Source organism: Atta cephalotes (genome assembly GCF_000143395.1).
Source record: "Atta cephalotes unplaced genomic scaffold scaffold00002, whole genome shotgun sequence".
In the NCBI taxonomy this organism is placed as follows: domain Eukaryota; kingdom Metazoa; phylum Arthropoda; class Insecta; order Hymenoptera; family Formicidae; genus Atta; species Atta cephalotes.
In genome coordinates, this window is record NW_012130066.1 from 10125788 (window position 1) to 10148708 (window position 22921).

General features: G+C 33.1%; 1 protein-coding gene across 1 annotated transcript in view; it reads right to left on the reverse strand.

The window, feature by feature from the left end:
- LOC105621979 (extracellular serine/threonine protein kinase FAM20C-like) overlaps positions 1–22921 on the reverse strand; it is a 123410-nt gene that overhangs the window by 7296 nt on the left and 93193 nt on the right. Inside the window, exons 4-5 of the mRNA XM_012203414.1 lie at positions 17395–17699; positions 15162–15435 (exon numbers count right to left, since the gene is read on the reverse strand). Coding sequence (XP_012058804.1) covers positions 15162–15435; positions 17395–17699 — 579 coding nt within the window. The remainder of the gene's footprint in view (positions 1–15161; positions 15436–17394; positions 17700–22921) is intronic.

Here is a 22921-nt window from a genome sequence, read left to right on the forward strand (position 1 = left end):
TCTCTCTCTCTCTCTCTCTCTCTCTCTCTCTCTCTCTCTCTCTCTCTCTCTCTCTCTCCCTCTCTGTGATTCTGCAATCAATGCGCCGAAATTTTCTTTTTCACTCTTGTCCAGCTCGCGCCTCTCCCTTCCACCACACAAAAATAAAAAACGCATATCTCAGAATTAGAAGCTATTAATAGCTTCCAAATCCAGCAAAAAAAATTTTTCTCTCGTTTTTTCTCCCGATTAGCAGGAATTTTGATTTAAAAGTGGGGGACTGAGTGAACGTTCACTCAGCCTCCCACTCTTCAAAATTAACAATAAGAAATCACTTATAGGCTTAAAATTAGGAACTCTTTATGAACTCTTAATCAGTGTTCTTTTGATTTTTGAGCTCTCTTTATCCTCAAAATAACCCCAAAACTAATTTCAAGAGATAAGTCATTAAAATTAGCATTACATCTAAAATTTCATTAATGTATATAGTTCATTAATGTATATAATTCTGGAACAAATCTGATATAATTCTTAATTTTTAAGCTGCAACTTCTTGGGAAAACCACCTATTCGCCTTTTTACATAAGAGAGAACTATGTTTCAGAATGAGAAAATAAATCATTTTGTGACGGAAAATTAACTTCTGTTGCAGTTAATTTTCTGATTTAGAAGTTCTTGATAAACATGAACCGATTTCTGAGCTGCAATCCCTTAATAGGAAAACTATATCCTGCTCTTTTCACGCAAGAGAGAATTGTATGCTTCGAAATAGGAAAATAAATCATTTAATGATGGGAAATTATCTACTAAATTATGAGTTCGCGAAATACGCAAAATATTGATTTTTTTAGCTGCAACATTTCAACAGAAAAATCACTCCCTGTTCTTTTCACACAAAAGAGAACTAACTATTCAGAATCGAAAAATAAATCATTTTATGACGGAAAATTATCTGCTGATTCAGGAGCTCATAAAAAAATAATACAAATAAACCGATTTTTGTGTTGCAATTTTTTAGCAGAAAAAGCATCCCTTCCTTTTTTATGCTAGACAGAACTATGTTACAAAATCAGAAAATAAGTTTTATGAAAAATTGTAAAAAGTTTTTTAAAAGGGAATATACCCTGACTAGACTGAAAAGTAAAAATTCTTTGAGCGATTGCGGGAAAAGTATAAATACGATTCACTTATAATTTAGCTTCATTAATACATATATTGAACTTGTGTTGCAAATTTTATTGAAAAATATTGATCTTGCGAGGAAATACAACAATTCGCGTAAAATGTGATTGTGCGTGCACTGGTAAACGGTATACACGATTTTGTCATTTTGGATATCCCGAAATAAAAAATCCAAATAGTAAGATTGGATAACTTTTTTTTAAACTAAGTTAAATTAAAGCCTTGAAAATTTAATTATTACAATTAGTTAAAATAAAAGTTAATTCCTAATGACATTAATTAAATTAAAAGTTAAGTTAATGAAAAAAATAATTGAAAAGTTAAAAGTTAAATTTGTTTTATTTCATGATTTTAAGTTAACTTTTTTAAAATTAAATTTAAAAACTAAATTAAAAAATTAACTCTTTTATAATCAATACGAACTAAAAATACCTATACCGGTCGAATTATTTAAGCCTTAAAATTTAGCTTCGACCGGTATAAGCATTTCTAATTCGTATTTCTAGTTCGTTAATTGTGTTCTCATATGTACGGTTTGAAATATGATTCTTATTGTTAACTTTTTTTAACTAACAAAGAGACATATATTTCACGGATTTTGATCAGCTTTTGCGTGATTATTTTGGGACACCAAAAAATAATCCTTGTATAACAATAAATAGCACTTCTGTGTATTTTTCAAAAAAATCGTGATTTTAGGTCACAACAACGGACCGTTTTCGGACCTTTTTATTTTTTGTTTAAACGTAAATGAAAAATTTTAAATTATTTAAAATTAGAAAAATACATCTCCGACGGACACGAATGTATAATCCGAGTATAGGATCCGTGTAACTCCAACTTTTCCCTGATGTAACTTTCAAAAAATAAAATTAAAAGTTAACAATTATAGATAAAATATAAAGTTAAAAAGTTATATATAAAGTTAACACGAATGTATAATCCGAGTATAGGATCTGTGTAACTCCAACTTTTCCCTGATGTAACTTTCAAAAAATAAAATTAAAAGTTAACAATTATAGATAAAATATAAAGTTAAAAAGTTATATATAAAGTTAAAAAGTGAAGAGTCTAAAATGTAATTAAATTAAGTTAAAATTAATTAACTTTTTAACTTTTTGACTTAACTTTTTTGTAACTTTTTAATTTATTGTTAGCCAAACCTTATCAAAATTCAAATAGTTTCACAAATTATAATGTACTCCCTATTGGTTGACCGAACTTTTTTTCATTTTTTTTAAATTGACGGAAAAAACATGTTTAAATTTTTGACACGTTTTTTGATATTGTAAATGTTATTGTATTTTAAACAAAAAAATGTTATCAATAAAATCATCGATCAGTTGAAAAACTATTGGTTTCCTGAATATATGTTTTCAAATTGCAAGTTAATTGTAGCCTAAGAAATTATATAGGTACATCTTGAAAAATATTTCGAAAAAAATATGTTTTTTTTCCTTTGAGTCGACTATCTGCGCGTAGGTATGTCCCTTTCAAGTGCTATAACCTTTCAAGTGCTATAAGAGAAATAATTCGAATATCCATTTGAAACTTTTTGCACATTAATTATAAGTCTTTAAATTATATTTTAAACAAAATAAATTTTCGATTTTTTGAAAATTTTACTCCCCCCTTAAAAAAATATTAAAGTAATAAAAACTAAAAAGATTAAACAGAGATTTCTGCGCAAGGTAGGATATGTCCGTATTCCAAGCAAATTTTCCTTATTTGTACTCGTTTCTACTCATTGCTGGATTTGAGAGGCTTCTTGATTAAGCAACCCAGTGCGTATCTTGAGTAATCTTGAATCTGTTTAATTTTTCAGGCTAATTATTTTTAATATAGCGTAGACTCACTTTTGTGGCGGCACTTTACAAGCCGCACAGAAGCACCTAGAATGATAACCCGATGCACCGGCGCATGCGAGAAATGGCAACCCGTTGCCCGTTGTGCGCCAACTTTCTCAAGAGTGCTTCGCGACGCCAGCTTTCTCGCAAGCGCTCGCGAATAGAGATCCTCTAGATAGAGATCGACCAGCACGCTTAGAGATCTTCTAGGGGCGTGCATTTCCCAAATCACGTTATTTCTGGTTTCACAATATTGTGCTGGAGCTTTGGCCAATCTCTACTTAATGATCTCTACTCGCGGACCGCGAAAGCTGCCACAACGCAGTCCCCAGGGAATCAACGCGAAATCAAGTACCCGCATTTAAGATTCGCTCAAGATGGATATAAGGTTAGCTGAAGCAAGTTCGAGTCGCTCAGGGCGAAATCATGTCATACTCATCACATTACGGTTACACAAGGACAACTGACTTGGAATACAAGACCAACAAAAGTACCAAGCAGCCGAGGCACAGCCAGGCCAACAGTGGAAGCGCAGCGAGGTCTGTCAGCAGCGCTAGCGATAGAGGCGCAGAAAGGGCGAATCACAGCCACAGCAGTGACGCAGCAGCGACGTCAGATAGGCGGAGACAAGCGCAGATACCGACAATTCCACACTCACCATCGCCTGTGTTACAGTTCCTGGAGATTTCATTATCGAAACTAACGAGGCCGCCGCGAATCCTGCTGAACGTCTGGGAGCTGAGTAAAAGCATAAGCACAAAGATGATTGTAAAGGTCCTTCTCTACATAGATAGTCGTGGAGTCTTAAGTCGCAGGAAACCAATCAATCACAATCAAATATAAGGAGAATACTCTATTAGAATTGGTCTTTTTTCTATGACTTATGGTAAGACTCCATGACCGTCTACGACTTCTATATAGAGAACCTTTAACTGAGAGTGTGGAATGTAAGTCGTAGTTGTAGGTTGACCAAAACATTGTGCGTCTCACGTTTCACGACTCAGTTACGACCATTTTTGTGTTGAAGATACTTCTCCGTGGTACTTCTCCACTCTATCACCTTTACCGGTAACATCACTAAAGAAGGCGACCGTAAATATGGTATAGTATACTTATAGTAATCGATTCTGTTCTTCGGAAATTTTCATAAACTGACTACCTTTTTATATTAATGCTCACAGTCTATGCACGATCAACGATTAATGCTTAAGTCCGCTTATGATCATATTTGACATAAAGATAAAATAATCTGAATTTTTGGAGATGTTAAATAAGTAAATATAGTGGAATAAGTAAATATAGTGTGAAAGAAATTTTTTTAATAGCATGTATAATACGATGAGTAAGAAGCATTAGTTATATTTTAATGTTTTAGTAAACTAGAGTATCAAAGGCAACACACGAACCGTCATAACTTATTTAATAAGACAAAGACTTAATATTGATAAAATGCGGTAATGTGTGATCATGTAAATTACTTTTAAGAAATAGGAATAAACAAATAAGTTTATTAAAGAAAATCTATAAAAATATATTTATATTAATTATTATTAATTGTGTATCTATATATTACAAATTATTATTATATAATATTATATAAATAAAGATTATGCGTTTCGCGGGTTTTCTCCGTGTCCAAATCCATTCTTGGAATGCCAACGTTTCGTAAAATTGCAATCCATTTTATCAGGGCGAGGAGCAGCCAGATACTAAGTTGTTCCTTCAGATCGTGCCTTTTATATATTACGCGACTTGTTGGCGTGGTGAAGGGAAAGTAGAGAATTGTGGGTGGGGGAAAGGAGGAAAGGTGGGGGAAATCGGTCAGTTTTCAATAACCGGGAGAATAGTTTTCTATATTTTATTTATATTATAGCCATTATCTCTATTTAGATTGTTAGAGTGTTTTTGTATGACTTCTCTATATTTTCTTGGAAAATATGATGTATGTTGGCTATTGTGGTCGTTTTGTCAAACATTTGATGTTGTCCTGTTTCAATGTTGTGTTCTGATAATGCTGATTGCGTGACGTGTTTTAATCTGACATCACGTTGATGTTCTTTTATCCGTAGGTTGATCATTCTCCTAGTTTTTGCAATGTATATTTGCCCACAGGAACAAGATATTTTGTTCATTCCTGCACAGCTGAGTGAAAGTCTTTGATCTTTAGGATTTCTTAAGATTTGTCCTATCTTTTTAGGTGGTTTAAAAATAAAATTTAAATGTTTGAAGATGGCTTAATAATATAAATATAAATAATAAGAAGCATACAACCACGACGATAGATGTTGAAACAAAAATAATATATTTATTATTATTCTATAAAAAAATAGATGTTTCGATCAAGATTTGACTATTATCAGATGACAATAAAGGATTACAAACAAATTAATTAATTAAGAACGCAAAATCGCTAATCAAAGAAGTGTTATTATAATATAATTAATATCAAGACGATCAAAATTTATCAGTAGTTCCATTTGTTCAGATTTTTGTCGGTTTTTGTAAATTGTGGTACTCAGAGTTACATCTGCAAGGACTTATGTTAAAAAATATGTGGCAAGTGAACTTTAATGTGAATTTATATTGACCTTCTGAATAATTAATCATTGTATGGTCTAAAATATTTTAATTATTAAAAAGCGTTTTTCTTTTCCTTAATTTTTAAATAGAATCTAGAAATTCCGTATTCTCACACGAAATCATTCTTTGCTTCCATAAAAAAGGAATCATAAACAGAACATATTAGTGCCAGATGCATTATATAAAAATTTTTTTTTCCTCTTTTAATATATATTTTTGTTATTAAATTTCATTCTCTGGACTTTATCTTACTCAATTAATGCGTACTACAAACGATTGGAAAGAAAAAGAATTTTTTACTATCTTATTGATTTGCGATCATTTTTTTTGCATTTCTTTCTTTGTCATTTGATATTGTATTAACACTTCTTTGACTAGTGATTTTGCGTTCTTAATTAATTAACTTGTTTTTAATCCTTTATTGTCATCTGTATGTATTGATGATGGTCAAATCTTGATCGAAATGTCTGTTTTCTTATAGAATAATAATAAATATATTATTTTCGTTTCAACATCTATCGTCGCTATATGCTTCTTATTATTTATATTTGGTTAGAGATAGTTTGGATATTGTGTTTGTTTAATATCTTGCTAATTCGATCTGTTGTTCCTTTAACATATGGATAGAGGGAGAATGGATAGAATCCTTTCATCTGATTGTGTGTCAGAGACCACTGTTATCTTGTTTGCATATTTATTGATTGTTTTAATTATGTCTTTTTTGTCGTGTCCGTTTTTCTGTAAGGCTATTTTTAAATGATTGAGTTCTGTCTGTAGATGTTCTTTGTCAGAAATGGTGAAAGCTCTGTACAAGTGAATTAATTACAGACTGTTTTTGTGATAAGTGGTGGTGTGACTCGGCATGTATCTATCTGTGTATGTGTTGATTTTCTGTGCACTTGAAGGTCTAAGGTACCATCAGCTTTCTTACAGACAAGAACATCTAGAACCAAACTTCTGGTTTTTTGAGTGTTTTTTTGAAGGCCTCTTTCTCAAATTGCTTTCTCAAACGATGGATTTTCCAGTGAGGGATTGTAGTGTTTGTGCTAAGAAGTGGGATAAGTTGTCGGGGAGTGGCGCTAACAATCGGTCTGAGTGAGATGTTTAGTTTGTGTATACTTTGTGTGTACTTTGGTATAGTCTTAATGGGAGAGGATTTGTAGATTTTAATGTTGATTTGATTTTACTGCCAATGTTGTTTTTTTCCACCAGGATCTTAGTGTTCTGCGTGATTGTATTAATTGGATCTTTGTCAAGCTTTTTGTATGCTTTATCCGAGAAAAAGTTCTTCATCTTTTTCTTAAAAAATCCCAATCACACATATCTAATTCAACGGACTTCATACAAAAGATCCAACAAATCCGACTACGTTCCATAGACCTGCTTGTAAGTTTCGATGTAGAATCCCTTTTTACACAAGTCCCAATAAAAGACACATTAAACATAAAGGCCTCATATAAAGTCCCCTCGGACCTCATCCTACTAATAGAGCATTGCTTAACAACCATTTACTTCTCCTATAACAACCAATTTTATGAACAAATCTCAGGAATGACAATGGGCTCTCCTATTTCTCCTGTAATCGCCAACATCTTCATTTTGAGAAAGAAGCCCTCATAAAAACACTCAAAAAACCCGAAGTTTGGTTTCGTTGTATAAACGACACATTTGATATGAAGACACGACAGAGACGAATTTACTCCGTAAATTCCTTATTTTCCTCAACAATCAACATCCAAATATCCATTTCACTATAGATATAGAAGAAAACGGAAAACTCTCTTTCTTAGATGTTCTTGTCTCTAAGAAAGCTGACAGTACGGATGGCCTTAAGCCAAGTGTACAGAAAATCAACACACAAATAGATACCTACATGCCAAGTTAATCCACTCAATATAAAAATAGTTTGCAATCAATTCACTTGTACATAGAGCTTTCACCATTTCTGACAAAGAACATCTACAGACAGAACTCAATCATTTAAAAATAGCCTTACAGAAAAAAAACGGACACGACAAAAAAGACATAATTAAAACAATCAATAAACGGGCAAACAAGACAACGGTCTTTGACACACAATCAGATGAAAGGATCCTATCCATTCTTCTATATGTCAAAGGAACAACAGAACATCGAATTGGCAGGATATTAAACAAACACAATATTCGCACTATCTTTAAATCACTTAAAAAGATTGGACAAATCTTAAGAAATCTTAAAAATCAAAGATCTCCACTTAGCTCCGCAGGAGTATACAAAATACCTTGTTTCTGCAAGTATACATTGGAGAACTGGGAGAATTGTCAACCTATAGATAAAAGAACACCAACGTGATGTCAGGTTAAAACACATCATGCAATCAGCATTATCAGAATATCACATCGAAATTGGACTGTTTTACAAAACGACCACAATAACCAACATTACATCATACTTTCCAAGAAAATATAGAGAAGTCATAGAGATACAAAAACACCCTAACAATCTAAATAGAGATAATGGCTACAATATAAATAAAATATGGAAAATTATTCTCCCGGTTATCGAAGACTGACCGATTTCCCCATCTCTCTCCCCTCCCCCACAATTCTCTACTTTCCCTTCATCACTCCAAGAAGCATATATAAAAGAAACGACCCGGAGGAATAGTTCAGAATCAGGCTGCTCCTCGCCTTGATGAAGTGGACTGCAAGATTCACAAAATATTGGCATTCCAAGAATGGATCTGGACACGAAGTAAATCCGCGAAACGCATAATTTTTATATAGAAAGCGTGAAAGTCTCAAGAATATTAATGTTATAAAGTGAATACGTATTTGCTATCGTACTCAATTCTTGAATACAATACAATGTGCTTTAAACAATCATGCTAATTCCAATTCGTTTGCCATTGTACGACATATAGAGGGGAATAGATAGTTTAGCAATCACGCCACGCTGCTTGAATTATAGAGCTTGAGTTTGTGCGACATGGGGCGTTTGCCAGGCTATCTTTACCTATTTCCTTTCACACACTGTATTATGCTGCGAGGAAGTCGGAACTGGCATCACTGGCTATAAGGAAACAATGTTCAAAAACATTCTGTAAAGCCCTAAACACAGTGCGAGACAACAGTGGTAGTGCTATTAATAGAATTAATAGCGATAGCAATAGCGATAGTAGTAGGGAGAAGAATCCAACATACGGGGATGCATATATCATTGTATACGAACACGAAATAAGACAATAGCAATAAATTTCCGACAAATTGGAATTTTGTGTCTATCGTCTTATAGCCTACCAATCAACATTCAGATTTTTTATTCTGTTAATGTGCTATAATCTGCCTTGAAGCAGATTGAAGAATATATTATAGTCTATATATGAGATAAGATTGATTGATTTTTATTTCTTTTGTGGCATTGTGCAACAGGAGATGACAATTATCTCCTACAGCACAAAAAACATCTAATCATCTAGGAATAACAATATAAATCAGCTATCTTGTTCTAAATATAAATGTTTCATTCTGTGCTTCGGCCTCTGTACTTTTTTAAAACCGACAATAATGCGAAGTCTCAGTCAACGTCGTGCATTGATTTTTGTTCCTACTGATCGTTTCATTGATTCCAACGATTCTCAGCTTTCCGTGCTCTTGAGGATCTTTCGTCTAGAATTTTGTCGCTGTGAACGCCTTGTAGCCTCGATAAACTTATAATCGTGTCAGCTCTCGCTGACCTGCAATCTATCTTAGATGCACTGTCAGCCTCTTTATCTGTGTAATGTTGGATGTGTGGATTACTGCGTTGGAGACTCGGAGCGAGCTCATCGGATTAATCGATAAAGTTGAATTCTCTCGACTTTCAAATCACCCGTATTGAGCAATTCTTCAGCATCTGGAGGCGATCAAGTCGGTGATTGGTCGTATGACCGCGGATGCGGAGCGTAGGTCCGGCGAGATTTTGGCACTGTCTGCTAAATGCGTCGTGTTGAGAGAGCACTGTGGACGTTTGGAGACCACCATCGCTTCTGCTGCTAAAATCTGCTTCCGAGGCGGGTCCCCGTTGTTTCAGATAAATTTGTCAGTTTTTCTTTTCGAGAGATTTGAAAATGAGCGATGCGATCATGAATTGATCATCTTCGGTATTCCGAGTATAGTATCTAAGGATAAAATTAAAACAGCTTCTATTATTGCCGCTTCCTTGGGTGTTACATTGAATGCGAGAAAAATGATTGGTGTTTTTCGGATCCCTGGACCACTTTATCCGCTGATTATCAAGTTCACGATTATTGCGACCAAAAAGAACGAGTTATTCACATGCTTTCACCTTTCGTCGCGACCTATCATCCGCTTCTATCATCCTCTCTTCATGGCTGTCAAGCAAGATCTCTCTATGAGCAGTCATCGGCGGCGAAATGTCGCACTTCCAGTAAGGCACGGAAATTGGCTCTTAGTCATGGTATCAGAAACGTCTGGATGCGGCACGAGCCGCATTTTTTTGTCGAGCTGAGAGCTCGTCGACGCGATACATCTCTCCTGACTCTTTTCAGAATATCTCGGACGGGCGTTGACCCCCTCCTTATTCTTTTATTCCGTATTTCAATCAATTAATTGATCTTATATCGTTTCGATGTTTCAAGTAGGAAGACTTGGTTGTGCTTTCTTAGCGACTCCTCTTTAATTTCGCTACCAAACTATACGGTGTTTCGCGAGTTAGTCACGGTGGCAGTGGTATTGTATATTGATGGCGCACACTCGATCTCTCCTATCGACGTTGATATCTCCTCGCTGGCGTGCGTATAAATATTGTCAATGTATCGTTGCAATTCAGGAATAAGCAAGTCATGTTATGCGTTTACTATCCGCCATTCTCTTCCATTGCTGATTTCGATTACGTTGAGATGTGCTTCTCGATAGTCGCCTGCATCGTCGATAAAATAATGTGCGTGGATAACTTTAATACAAATTTTTTAAATGAAAATGACCATAGCATATATTGGTGCATGTACATGGTGTGGCGGAATTACAGCCGACCGTCGCAATCGGCCTCTACTGCCTACCGAGTGCTGGAAGAAGGTTCGCAAATAGGACGAGATGTCAGGTCGAAATCACAAGTCTTGGTATATCCAATTACGATATATTTACAAGCTATTTATAGATGTTGGCTCTGAAAAGGACCATTTGTTTTTGATTGACTGTGATAGCCGTCCGCGATATAGAATCTTTGGCTCACAGCGCGTCCACTTCGTGGAGCCTCAGTAGTCATGTTCTGGTCGTTCAGTTCTGTAGAGAGGCCCTTAGGCACAGCGAAACGTACCTTCGCAAGGCTGACGCGTGTTCCTGATATATGTGGCGACAGCTCCATAATGCGAGGTCTCAGTGACGATGTTTCCCACTCGTTCGTGATTTGCGTTTACGCTGTCGCCTTCGTCGCTAGCGGAGAGACTGCAACAGATGGTGCCACGGACAGATAGCTCGATGTCTGCGCTGCTTGCTGTCCCAGGTTCTGAGCAGATATCGTGAAGGCCTCATTAATCTCAGTGCGATGCGATCTCCAACGGCAGCAGCCTCCATCTTACAGGTGACGGTGAGCGCAGTGTTGCTATCGTAGCTGGTCTCTGGCTATTACGCCGTGCTGCGCTTCTTCTGCTGCAAGGCGTGGCTGCTCCTTGATTTCTACTGGGCCTTGCTGATTCTCCGCTGGCTGGTTGCCTCGCCGTCCCTGCATTGTGCTTAGAGCGCCTTCACTGGATTGTGTTGGGTCGTGGTATGCAAGCTTCTGGATACACTGGGGTGTCTCTCGGAATCGCTTTGAGCCATTTGACTCCGCCTTGGCGGGCTTTATATCTCTCGCTGGGCGAATTTCTAATGGCTGGGTTCATTGTTGTCACGCCAGCCTCCTACTGAGGGGCTGAATCACATACTCGCGATTCATCTGCGAGCGCTCGTGAAAAAGTAGGTGCCGCAAGGCACTTGCGAGAAAGTTGATGCGTGCCGTGCTCTGTTCTGCAGGCGTCTGTATATTGGGTTGCCTGTGATACTGGCACTTGCACAGCCGCCACAGTGTATCTGAAATTCCTGATGTCTCACCTTTGTCTTCGTCAAATAATTTTCTCTCATACTTATGTAACTTATGAATCCGCGTCCATCATTAACATCATTATAACTTCATCTTCCTTTTGCGTTATTGATTCTGTGTGCGATGTCTCTATCAATAACTATTATATTATTCTTCGAATATATCAATTGTCGATTCGCTCAAACGTTTACCTTGCACGAAATTTGCGTGCAGTTGATTTCTCCTTGCAGCGATCAACTGATTCCAGATGTATTGGGAATGCACGATGCCAAAGTCGCCTATTTTGTTTAGTCGATAGTATCTATTTTCGATTCGTTTGGCGCTCTGTTTATAAGACGTTTTCGATCGTCTGCTTCATGGATGAAAATTAACGGTGCATAAGTTGATTTTTTTAAAGTGTGCGTTGATCGGATTCAGGCGGACTCAATTCGAGGCTCACTGACAATGTTATCGCGAATTTCGAAATTGCACAGTTTATTCGTCATGAAAAGAAATCATTCTTGACATCATCCTTCTCCTTTGGTCTTCCGCGACAATTTTGGCATAACTTTTTCCTTTTTGGCGTCAGGCTCTCTTCTCCCAATTATATTATTCCTTCTCATCTTCTTGATCCTTCTTTATTTAATAATCATTTCATTGACTCTCTCCTCCTCTCTTCCTTTCAACATTTGATTTATTACTTCCAAAAAAAATTTCGATACGTTTTCATTTGTTTCTATTACCGCTGCCGAACTCTTTCAGCACATCAATTTTCCGCACGATCTCTTTGGACGCATGCTCTTCCTCTATCTCCTACAATCAATTAATTTCTTCATATTCAACTACGCTCTAGTTTTCAATATGTTCCTTACGTGTTGAAAGCTATAGTCTTTCTTATCCCTAAGATTCATAATCCCTTCTTCTTTTCGTCCCATATCACTCACTCCTCTCGAAACTCCTGGAGCGGATATGCTACAGCTGAACTTATTTTTTAACTCTACAAATTGCATGTCGAATTGCCAATCCGGTTTCCGGTATATGTATAATACAATCACCGAATTGCTGCACTTGTCACTCTGTGCTCCGTGGGTTCGACTCTGGTCTTCTACCTTATTAACTTTCATAGTTGCTCTAGATTTTTCTAAAGCCTTCAATATCGTTGAGCTTTTATTATTCAAATTCTATCATTATAGCTTCTCCTCTATTTCCTTCCTTCGTTTTTTCCTATAAAGCGTTCTTAGAGAGTTTTGCTATATATCTCAAAGCCTTCTTTCTCATCATCCCGCCTTTCGGAGTCTCTCAGGATTCGATCTTTGCTCCCTTATTATTCACAATCTTCATCGTCGATCTACGTTCTATTTCTATTATCTCTAAATTTCTGTTATATGTTGTTTTTCTTTCTTTCTTCGATCCATTCGACTTTTAAACAGCTGTGGATACTCTTAATCACGATATAAAATCTATCATTGAATGGGCCTCTGCTAACTCTTTTCATCTAAATCCATATAAATCCAGCCTCTTAATTGCTAGTTTTGCTCCCTTATCTCATTTTTCTTCATTTAATATCTCTTTCTTCTTTTAATAGTTCTGATTGGTCAGATGTTCGTTAACAATTCATTTTCCACCTGTGTTATCTTATTTTTCGTATCGTAACACTCCTCTTTATTTCCGCAATCTTTTGCTCCTTAACTCCGAAATACATTCCTCGGATGCTTCTGTCATTCGTTACTAAAATTCCCTAGAAATTTTCCTCGCCACCGTTCAGCTAAATTTCGCTTCTATATTACTGTCAAATTTTTTAATTTATTGCCTGTCTCCATTCGATTTTCCTCCTCTCTATCCTCTTTTTCCTTAGCCATGTCTCGATTTCTTTGATTTGCTGGTCATCATTTTTATAGTCGTATCAAATATACCGTTCAAGTGCTGTCTCTTAGCACCTCAAAAAAAAAAATAAAAATAAATTGTGTATTGTGTTATGCAATTATATTCTTCATTATATTTTGTGTTATTTATGCGCCAAAAAAATCATTTATGTGTTATGCGCTTATTTTTATCTGAATCTTATTATATTATTTTGCTAATTTAATTTTAAATAAATAAATGTTAAATGTTATTAATTAAAATTAATAAATAATATTTTAACTGGCTTGTAATCCTTGTGATTCACTTATATTTGATTTAGTATTTTATGTTATTTTTTGTGTTAATTTTGCGGCATTTTTACGTTATACAATTATAGAAATTTCATTATCAAATCTAGTATTGTTGTAGCCTGTTATACTCTGATAGGCGTTGTAGCCGCAGTTTTGCTAATGCCTCACTATTTTGCGTACCTATAGCATCTCAACTCTATTATTAATATCTATTTTCTATTCTCAAACCGTAATTATTTATTTATTGTTATGTAGATAAATAAATAAATAAAAAATAAAAATAAAATTTTTTGCTATGGGGATTCGTGTACACGTTTATGGTTTTCATATTTTTAACTATTTAACTATATAACTTTACAAGAATCATAAAAATAAATGTACTAATAAGAAGAGGCTATATTCTGCTCTTCACTGATTTTGATCAAACTTGATATTAGAGAAGTTCACCAAGTAAAAGTTAAAAATATATAAAAAATCTGAAGTTTAATATCTCGGAAAGTATGCATTTTTGAAAAAAATGTCTTATTGTTAAAAATTTAATCAAAATCGATGAAGAGTAGAGCGTAGCCTCTCTTTGTAAGAGACGTAATGGTATATTAAACGTGAGCACTGCATAACTTAACTTATCAAAAAATGGACAATTACTTTTTTAATACTGCAAAAATCTCTTGTAAAGAATTGACTAATATATTGCATAGTAAATTATTAATATTAATAATGTAATCTTCTTACGGACTCTCTCAAATTCAACAATAAAAAATCCAAAAAAAACTAGGGCGAAAATGAAAGCAATAATAAAATATAATTCCTTTCAAGAAAAAATCACCATCAGAATTACAGATTTGACATTGTAAAATCCCAAAACATAAAAGGAATTTGTCTCAATATTGGATAAAAAAATCATGCTTAAACGATCAAAATTTATTACCACTAAAGACTATTATGTTTTAATCGCTTAAGCATGATTTTTTAATCTAATGTTGAGATGAATTCCTTTTATGTTTTGGAATTTTGCAATATCAAATCTGTAAATCTGTAAATCTGTAAATCTGATGTTAATTTTTTCTTGAATATAAAAGGAGTTATATTTCGAATTTTGTTATTGCTGAAGGTGACTACAAAATGAACCGAAACTAGTTTTTTTTTGGAATAAAAATTTAAGATTACATATTGTGTATTAATTACCACGTTGACTCTCATTCGTCCTGGTTTTTTGGATTTTTTGTTGTTTAACTAATATTGCTTAGTTATTACGCAATATTTTGGTATTACAAAGAGAAATCAGTAATACCAGATGATAATAACTGATTATCTGATTATGTTCAGTCAAACTACACAAATTTTTGCTAGGAGTATTTTAAAAATAAAAGATTTTACTTACCGGAGTAAAGTACTTAAAGTAGTTCGTCTAATGACACAGCATTGTAAAAGAGGTGCTAAAATAGACATTTCATCATGGAAAGGTTTCCCAAAACCTCTTCCATGGTCCAAATGTAATGTAAAACTATCATTTCCAAAAATTCTAAATGTTTCATAATGATGGCGATCCATGTTGCCTGTTAAAAAATCGAAGACTGCCATATCCATAAGATCAATCAATCGTCGACCTTCATTATACGGTGGAATTTCTTTTACCAGAGTGCAGTAATCGGAATCTGTAATTTTGAAAGAAAAATATATAAATTAGAAACATATTTAAAACATATTTGACGTTGGCCATAATTTTCCTTCCCTAATAGCACAGAGATGTCCCATCAATTAAATGGGATATTTTAGGACATTCTGTTAGAGTTTAGAAATTTTCTGAGGACGTGCTGTGGATTATCAAATGAGCGCCTCATTATATCCTACATACATCATTAAGACATCTAAATCTGAAGTCTTAAAAATATCCATCCATAATCTTTAGGACAATTAATTCTATTATTTCACATGTAGTATAGTCCTCCAAGAGATATCCTAAGGACTATCACAGAATATCTGGGATAAAGTATGCTCAATTTGCAAGATTGAAATATTTTACAAAATATTTTACAAAATATTATATTCAGTAACTTTGTTGGTACATAAAAAGTATAATACAATCATATCTCGCACTAAGTACATACGAACATTCAATACAAATAATTATGACGTATCTGAACTTACATAAACTTGGATTATCGATTATGATTAAATTTGAAATGAGAGAAATAACACCATCTAGTAGCAAACCTAGAATATTAGAAAAATTAAAAAAATATCCTAATTACAATCGGACATTTTAAGATTTCAAATTTGAATGTCCTGTGGATGTAGTAAGAAATAATAAGAGCTTATTTGATAATCCTCAAGTGTTTAGGACATTTTTAGGTGCTTATTTATTAGGATTAAGAACATTTCAAAATTTTAATCTTAGTATAATATAAACTAACTGTATATCAGGATATTTAGGATTATTCTGAGGATGTCTTGCGCTGTTAGAGTTTATTTATGTTACGTAACGCAGGTTACTAGTGTCACTCCAAAAATATAAACATTTGAGCATTATTCGTCTCATAATCAATGTTCAGTTTGCTGCTAGATCCTAATCAATCAAATTTTAACATTATCTCTTGTGTTTTATTTGTGTTCTCGCTGACCTGTGTGTTCTCGCATTAATAATTAGAATCGAACCGAATATAGATAATAAATCTTCAAGTTATCGCGTAGCTTTCGCGAGTAAATGGGCCGGGCAAAGCTGCTAGCTTGTTCGTCGAATGTTGAATGTGATTGGATTTATAAGTAACAATCAATCTGCATGTTCATTTGCTCGACGAGCAGGCTTTATCAACTTGAACACGTCCAGTATTTCATGCGCAAGGCATGCAAGATTTTCGTATGAGAATATCTGAAGATTTCTTAATCTTTGCAATAAGATTTCAGTATGCGTTTAAGTGCATAGAAGATTTCTGTTTGTTTGTGAAAATTTTCGATTTGTTCGCGCGTTGAAGATTTCCATTTTCGTGTGTATCCAAATTCCAAGTGCATCCAAATTTGCACTTTGATAACATGCAAATCTCCCATATATCTTGACCAATTAATTAATTTGGTGAATAAAGCCTAATGAATAATTTCGGCGTCGTTATTTAACTGTCATTTCACCTTGCGAATCTTCCTAATAAGATTATGCCAATACAACATTAAACATAGATAATGAAAAATAAAAAAGAATATTCTTGAGGCTTCCACGCTTTCTATATAGAGATTATGCCTTTCACAGATTTTCTCCATATTCATTCTTGGAATGCCAATGTTTCGATCGATTTCCTCTATCCCCTCCCCTCCCCCCCATCCACAGCGTAATATAAAGAGAAGAGAGGCCCAGAGGAACAGCTCAATATCAGATTGCTCCTCTGATGAAGGACTGCAAGATCATTCACGAAATGTTGGCATTCCAAGAATGGATCTAGATACGGAGAAAACTCGCGAAACACATAATCTTTATAAAGAAGAAGAATGCAAAAAGGGAATATTTACTTTGACTATAACAATTTTATTGTAGTATAAAAATAAAAAGAAAAAACCTTATATTTTTTTAGAATTCAATTTTTAGATTTCTAAGACATCTTTCTAAGAAAATAATTGTGTCTTACCATGTTCCCATTGGGCTTTCTTCCGTTTATGATAACTTCTACGCCAAGGATGCCGCCAAGCCTTTCTGGCCGCAAAAGCTTTATCTGGTAAAAAGGCGGCGAAGCTACCTTCCAAAGTATCGGGATTGCCGCAAACAGCATGTGCCGTATCGCAATAATAACTACATTTACCGTGGAAGCACAGGTTACCGGCCGGACTCACGAAGAACGTTTTAAGCAGTTCACTGTCGGCAATTTGATAAATTTCCGTTGTAACATTAAGAGTTCGACCATTTACCGGCATCGCTCTCCGAAATCCTAAAAGCCTGCAAGCCAAAAACAAAAGATTCATACAAAAATTTTAGATTATTAAATTCGCTGTGAATTATAAAATTAAAAATTTCAGTCCTCATAGAATTATTACGCATATATATCCTTGTATTTGAATAGAGAATAGGAGATTGTATAATCAAATTGAAAGCAAAATTTGTAAATTGATTGTTGTGCTTTCATATGTACGGTCCTATAGATTTAAAATTATTTATTTACGTCGTTAAAATTGCTTATTTAGGACGTAAAATTGTTTATATTTTGTCTTAAATAAACGTTATTTCTACATATGATTATAATGATACAATTATAATGAAAAATATTATTAGGGCCTTAATAGTTTAAAAGCTTAGAACGTTCACACGGAGTGCTAGAGATCCAGAGTTCGAGGTAATATTTTTTACAATAAAAATTAATTATTTATAAATTTTAATATGTCATTTAGCATTATTAAGATGCGTTGTTCTAAGATGTGTAAGAGAATCGAATTGTTAAATTGCTAGTCAATTTAACTCGTGATATAATTATTGCGATATAGTTCAGTAGAGTTTGCGTTTCAAAATTGAAAAATTATTTCGGCGCGCAAATACTATGTAGTATATAAATTCACAAAATTATACAACCACTTAAGATCCAGTTAGATCATTAAAACCATTTCCTATTGGTTGCGTTCTCACATGTACGATCCTATAGATTTAATATTGTTTGTTAATTTATTTCATGAAAGAGAAAAATGGACACAATTTAGATGTTATTTAAGATAAATGATTCGAAGTAATATCTAAAAATCGCAATTCTTTTTCAATAATTAATAATACTTGTTATAAAAAGACATAGAGTACCTCCGGTATATATGCTGCACCTAATAAAAACTTAATTTATTAAAATAATATAATAAAGAATTATGAACCCTTCTAAATCTTAAGGGAATCCTAAACCAATTACCGAACTTGATTGAGATCGATAGTACAGACTTTTTAATTTCAAATTCGATGATATCTTTGATTCATTTCTTACATTATATTATATATCATTCTGTCTTATTCAAATGCATAGATCTGTCCTTATCTAACATGCTAGCACCATCTATCAAAACCGCGCAATTACTGCTACACGAAATTTCGGCTCTGTTGACATTTCCAGTTTTCGCAAAACATCTGTATACACGTATTTTCTACGGTGAAAATACTTTTCTTCTAGACCTTCAATCTTAGTTCTACAAACTCGATATCGTTCGTTCCAGTGATGTGATCTCAGTTGTACGCTTATTTATAAAATATGGACTCTAAAATTCTTATATCAAACAAATATTGATATACCTATACAATATATATCTGAAATGACAGCTATACGAGCCAAAAGTAAATTTTTTTTCGATTTTCTCATGAAATCCAGTGCAGCTGAGGTCCTGTTCATGTGTACTTTAATTTATGTAATAACAATTTTGTAATCCGTAAATCCAATTCGGAGATTTTTCACCATGTAGAAATGATGGTAAAGTAAGATAGTTTAGCATCCTCTTAAGTGAAAAAAAATCACATTTTCTCTGAACGTGGTTTCACTTTTTACGAATGTTTTTATTGATTTAGCTCAGAAAAGCATAATTAAAAAATAAGATTATCGAGGAGTACTAAAATTACACAAGAAGAATTAATGATATCAATTTGATTCTTAACTCTACTTTTTTTGTTTTTAATGATTCGTTTTATTAAACAGATATTTAGCACCCCTATGGGTTCGCCTCTTTCTCCAATTATAGCGGAGATTGTATTGCAAGACCGAGAAGAACAAGCATTTGAAAAATTGTCTTTATAGTTACTTATATATATAGTTACCTTATACTATAGGTATGTAGATGACATCATTTTCGCAGCTCCGCAATCACAGTTAAATTACATATTAACCATTTTCAATTCGATGCACGAAAAATTGCAATTTACATTAGAGATTAGTGATAACAACAAACTTTTTGGATGTCACGGTGATGTTAGAGAACCATTATTATTCATCATTTTGACAGTTTTTCTAAACCTATTTCATCAGAAAGATATTTGAATTTCTATTCAAGTCATTCTAAATGTCATAAAAAAGGAATAGTTTTTGGCATGATAAATAGAATTCTATTTCCTTAATTCCATAAAAATTTTGAAATTACAATACGCACTCTTTTAGATAATGGCTACTCACTAACATTTATTTTCGATGCTATTAGACGAAGATTAAAATTCCATAGTTATTTTCGACCGAAAACAAATCTCTTTAAAAATAACAATAAATTTTTTATTATTCCATATGTTAAATCTATTTCAGAAAGTTTTGCCGATTGTGAATATAAATCTTAAGACAACTTACACAATACCGAACACATTAAAAAAATTTATACATAGAAGAAAAGATCAATTAGATCATTTTGCTAAACAGAGTGTAATTTATAAAATTGAATGTGTAGATTGTGAGGCGAGTTACATTGGCCAGACAAAAAGGAGATTATAAACAAGAATACATGAACATCAGATATCTACAAAAAAACTTCAGTAATGTCTGACCACTGTATCAGCTTCAAGCATGATTTCAAGTGGAATGAGATTGAAATGTTGAATAAACGAGCCTTTTTATAAAAAAAAGGCTCATATCAGAAATAGTCCATATTAAAAAACAGAAGTTTGGCTTGAATAGGCAGACAGACACAGAACCTCTCCTTGACGTATATCTACTACTTATATAATCTTTATTTACATCTTATTTACATCTTCCCTTCCATTTTTCCCCTCTTTATCATATCATTTATCCTCCTAGTTAGTTAGTTGGCAGAATCATTTTAACAAACGTTTTATATTTAATATCTTAGAGTTCTTTAGTCGCAAGACTTTTTAAATAATAATTATTTTTCACATTTGAACTCTCCTATTTATTTATTTTAAATTGTGAAGATCGAACATTATTAAATCTCAGGTGTTCTTTCTTGTATTTATGTAATTTTAATATTGTTGACTCTTAAATTTATTTATTATTTATTATAATTATTTATTATAATATGAACATAAATTTAGACTAATTTATACCATTGCTTTATAATCAGATTTATATTTAAACAAATTGACAAATTTAGTCCATAGTTGTATACTTTTTGATTCATAGTTGAAGATATATTTATGAAATGGTATGAAATGGTATATTGTAATCACATGTAATTCGTTTCATATCAATTCGTTTTTATAGTATAAAATTCCAATTAGAAGATATCCATGGAACAAGACAACTAAAATAAATTTTCGGATAAGACTACTTACTAGAATCCGAGGAATTATTATGATATCTTTTCAAACATGTGAGTATTACATGCGTTTTCATGCGTTCATAATTAATTAATTGCGAGCATCGAACGAGATTACCGGTAACATTTTAAAATCTAACAGTGAAGGAATAAGAATGATAAATAGAAATAATAGATTACAATTATTGCATTTAGTGCACTGAATCCAATCTGCGCATTTTGTATGCTTTGAGCATAAATCCAGCTCGCTAAAAATGTCATATATTCCCCCCTCCCTCCTTTCCCCAAACAGATAGGATATACAAGATATCAAGCTGAACAAAAACAATAAGAGCTAAATCATAAGAATCTTATTACATTGTACATGTAAGAACATAATCAATAAGAAATAGGAAACAAAGGCCTATAATGGTAGAAGCTAGAGCTTTGATGCTTAAATAATTCAATGTAAAAGTCTTTGATTCCTATTTCTTATAAGAGCTAAGCATTTTTATTTTGCTTTATACTCTATCTTTACTATTCATTTATACGTATATATTACCAAATCTAACCATTAAAGCCCATGGCACATAAACGTAAGGTAATAACAATTTAATATAATATAAGGCTGTTCAAGATAAACTCAATGTATATAATGATGTAATGAGGAAAAGCCAATGTGAGCCATCAGTTGTAACAATATATATATTATTCGTGTGTAACAATATATATATATATATATATATATATATTAAAATTAAAATTAAAATACATATTTCAACCCTGATATTGGAGTATAAAATATAGTTGATAGAATCAAAAATTATACATATGTAAGCGTCAAATCATCAAATTATCTTTAATCTATTGCCACTACTTAAAATCTTCAATGTCGTCTGTTATATTTTGCTGAATAAACAAACTGCATGTTTTAGAAATTATCACCAGACCATCGTTAATCTGATTCTAACGTAAGTTTTTAGTGATTTTGATATTTTACAATTTAACTATATTAATTCATTTTGGATTGTTCTATTTTAGTGATAATTTCTAAAACATGCAGTTTGTATAATATATTCAGCAAAATATAAGATATAGATGACATTGAAGATTTTAAGTAGTGACAATAGGTTAACAATTTGATGATTTGGCGCTTAAATATGTATAATTTTTCAAATTGGTGACAGAAATCAAACAAAGTCTGTTGTATAACCTGTAACAGTAAATTGCGACCAAAAACCGAGCAAAGCCTGTTGATATAATATGATTGGCAGCAGAAACCGAGCAAGATCTGTCATTTTCATATACGGTGCCGCCACGAGATGGACTTACTTCTCGTAAGAAGAAAACGCCTAGAAGTTCTATAAGAATTGGCGTATGTAAATCGAATAAGCAAATTTAGAGATTCCCAAGCTCTTTCGGAGTGTGCTTTCTAAATCTCCGAATACTTTTTTGACTATTTTATAACTTTCTTATGTGTATTTTGAAATGTCAAGTTAATCAATACTATTTTAACAATAAAACAATAAAACTGTGTTACGTCCAAGCTCCAGGATTTTTGTCTTGAATAGGAGAAGGAATTAGGAGTGGAGAGGGCTAAGGAAGAACGCAACAGATTCCACTCTTGTAGTTATCGTTCTGATGCGTATGCCACAAGTCGGAAGCACTTTAATGGGTCACAGATGTAGGTCAATGTCGATATGTGATGCTATTACCTAATCCGTGACAGTGCGTCCGTTGGCCTTCTTTTTAAGTCGAGAAACTTAATTCCTTTGACCAGGGACAAGGCTAATACGATCTTTGGGAAAACAGAACGAATCGGAAAGGGTGCTGAAATAAATAAAAATTATTGTCTTGGTTGTACAAATATTAAAAAAGTTACCTTTATTTTATATATATATATATATATATATATAATATTATATACATATATACATATATATATATATATATATATATATATAT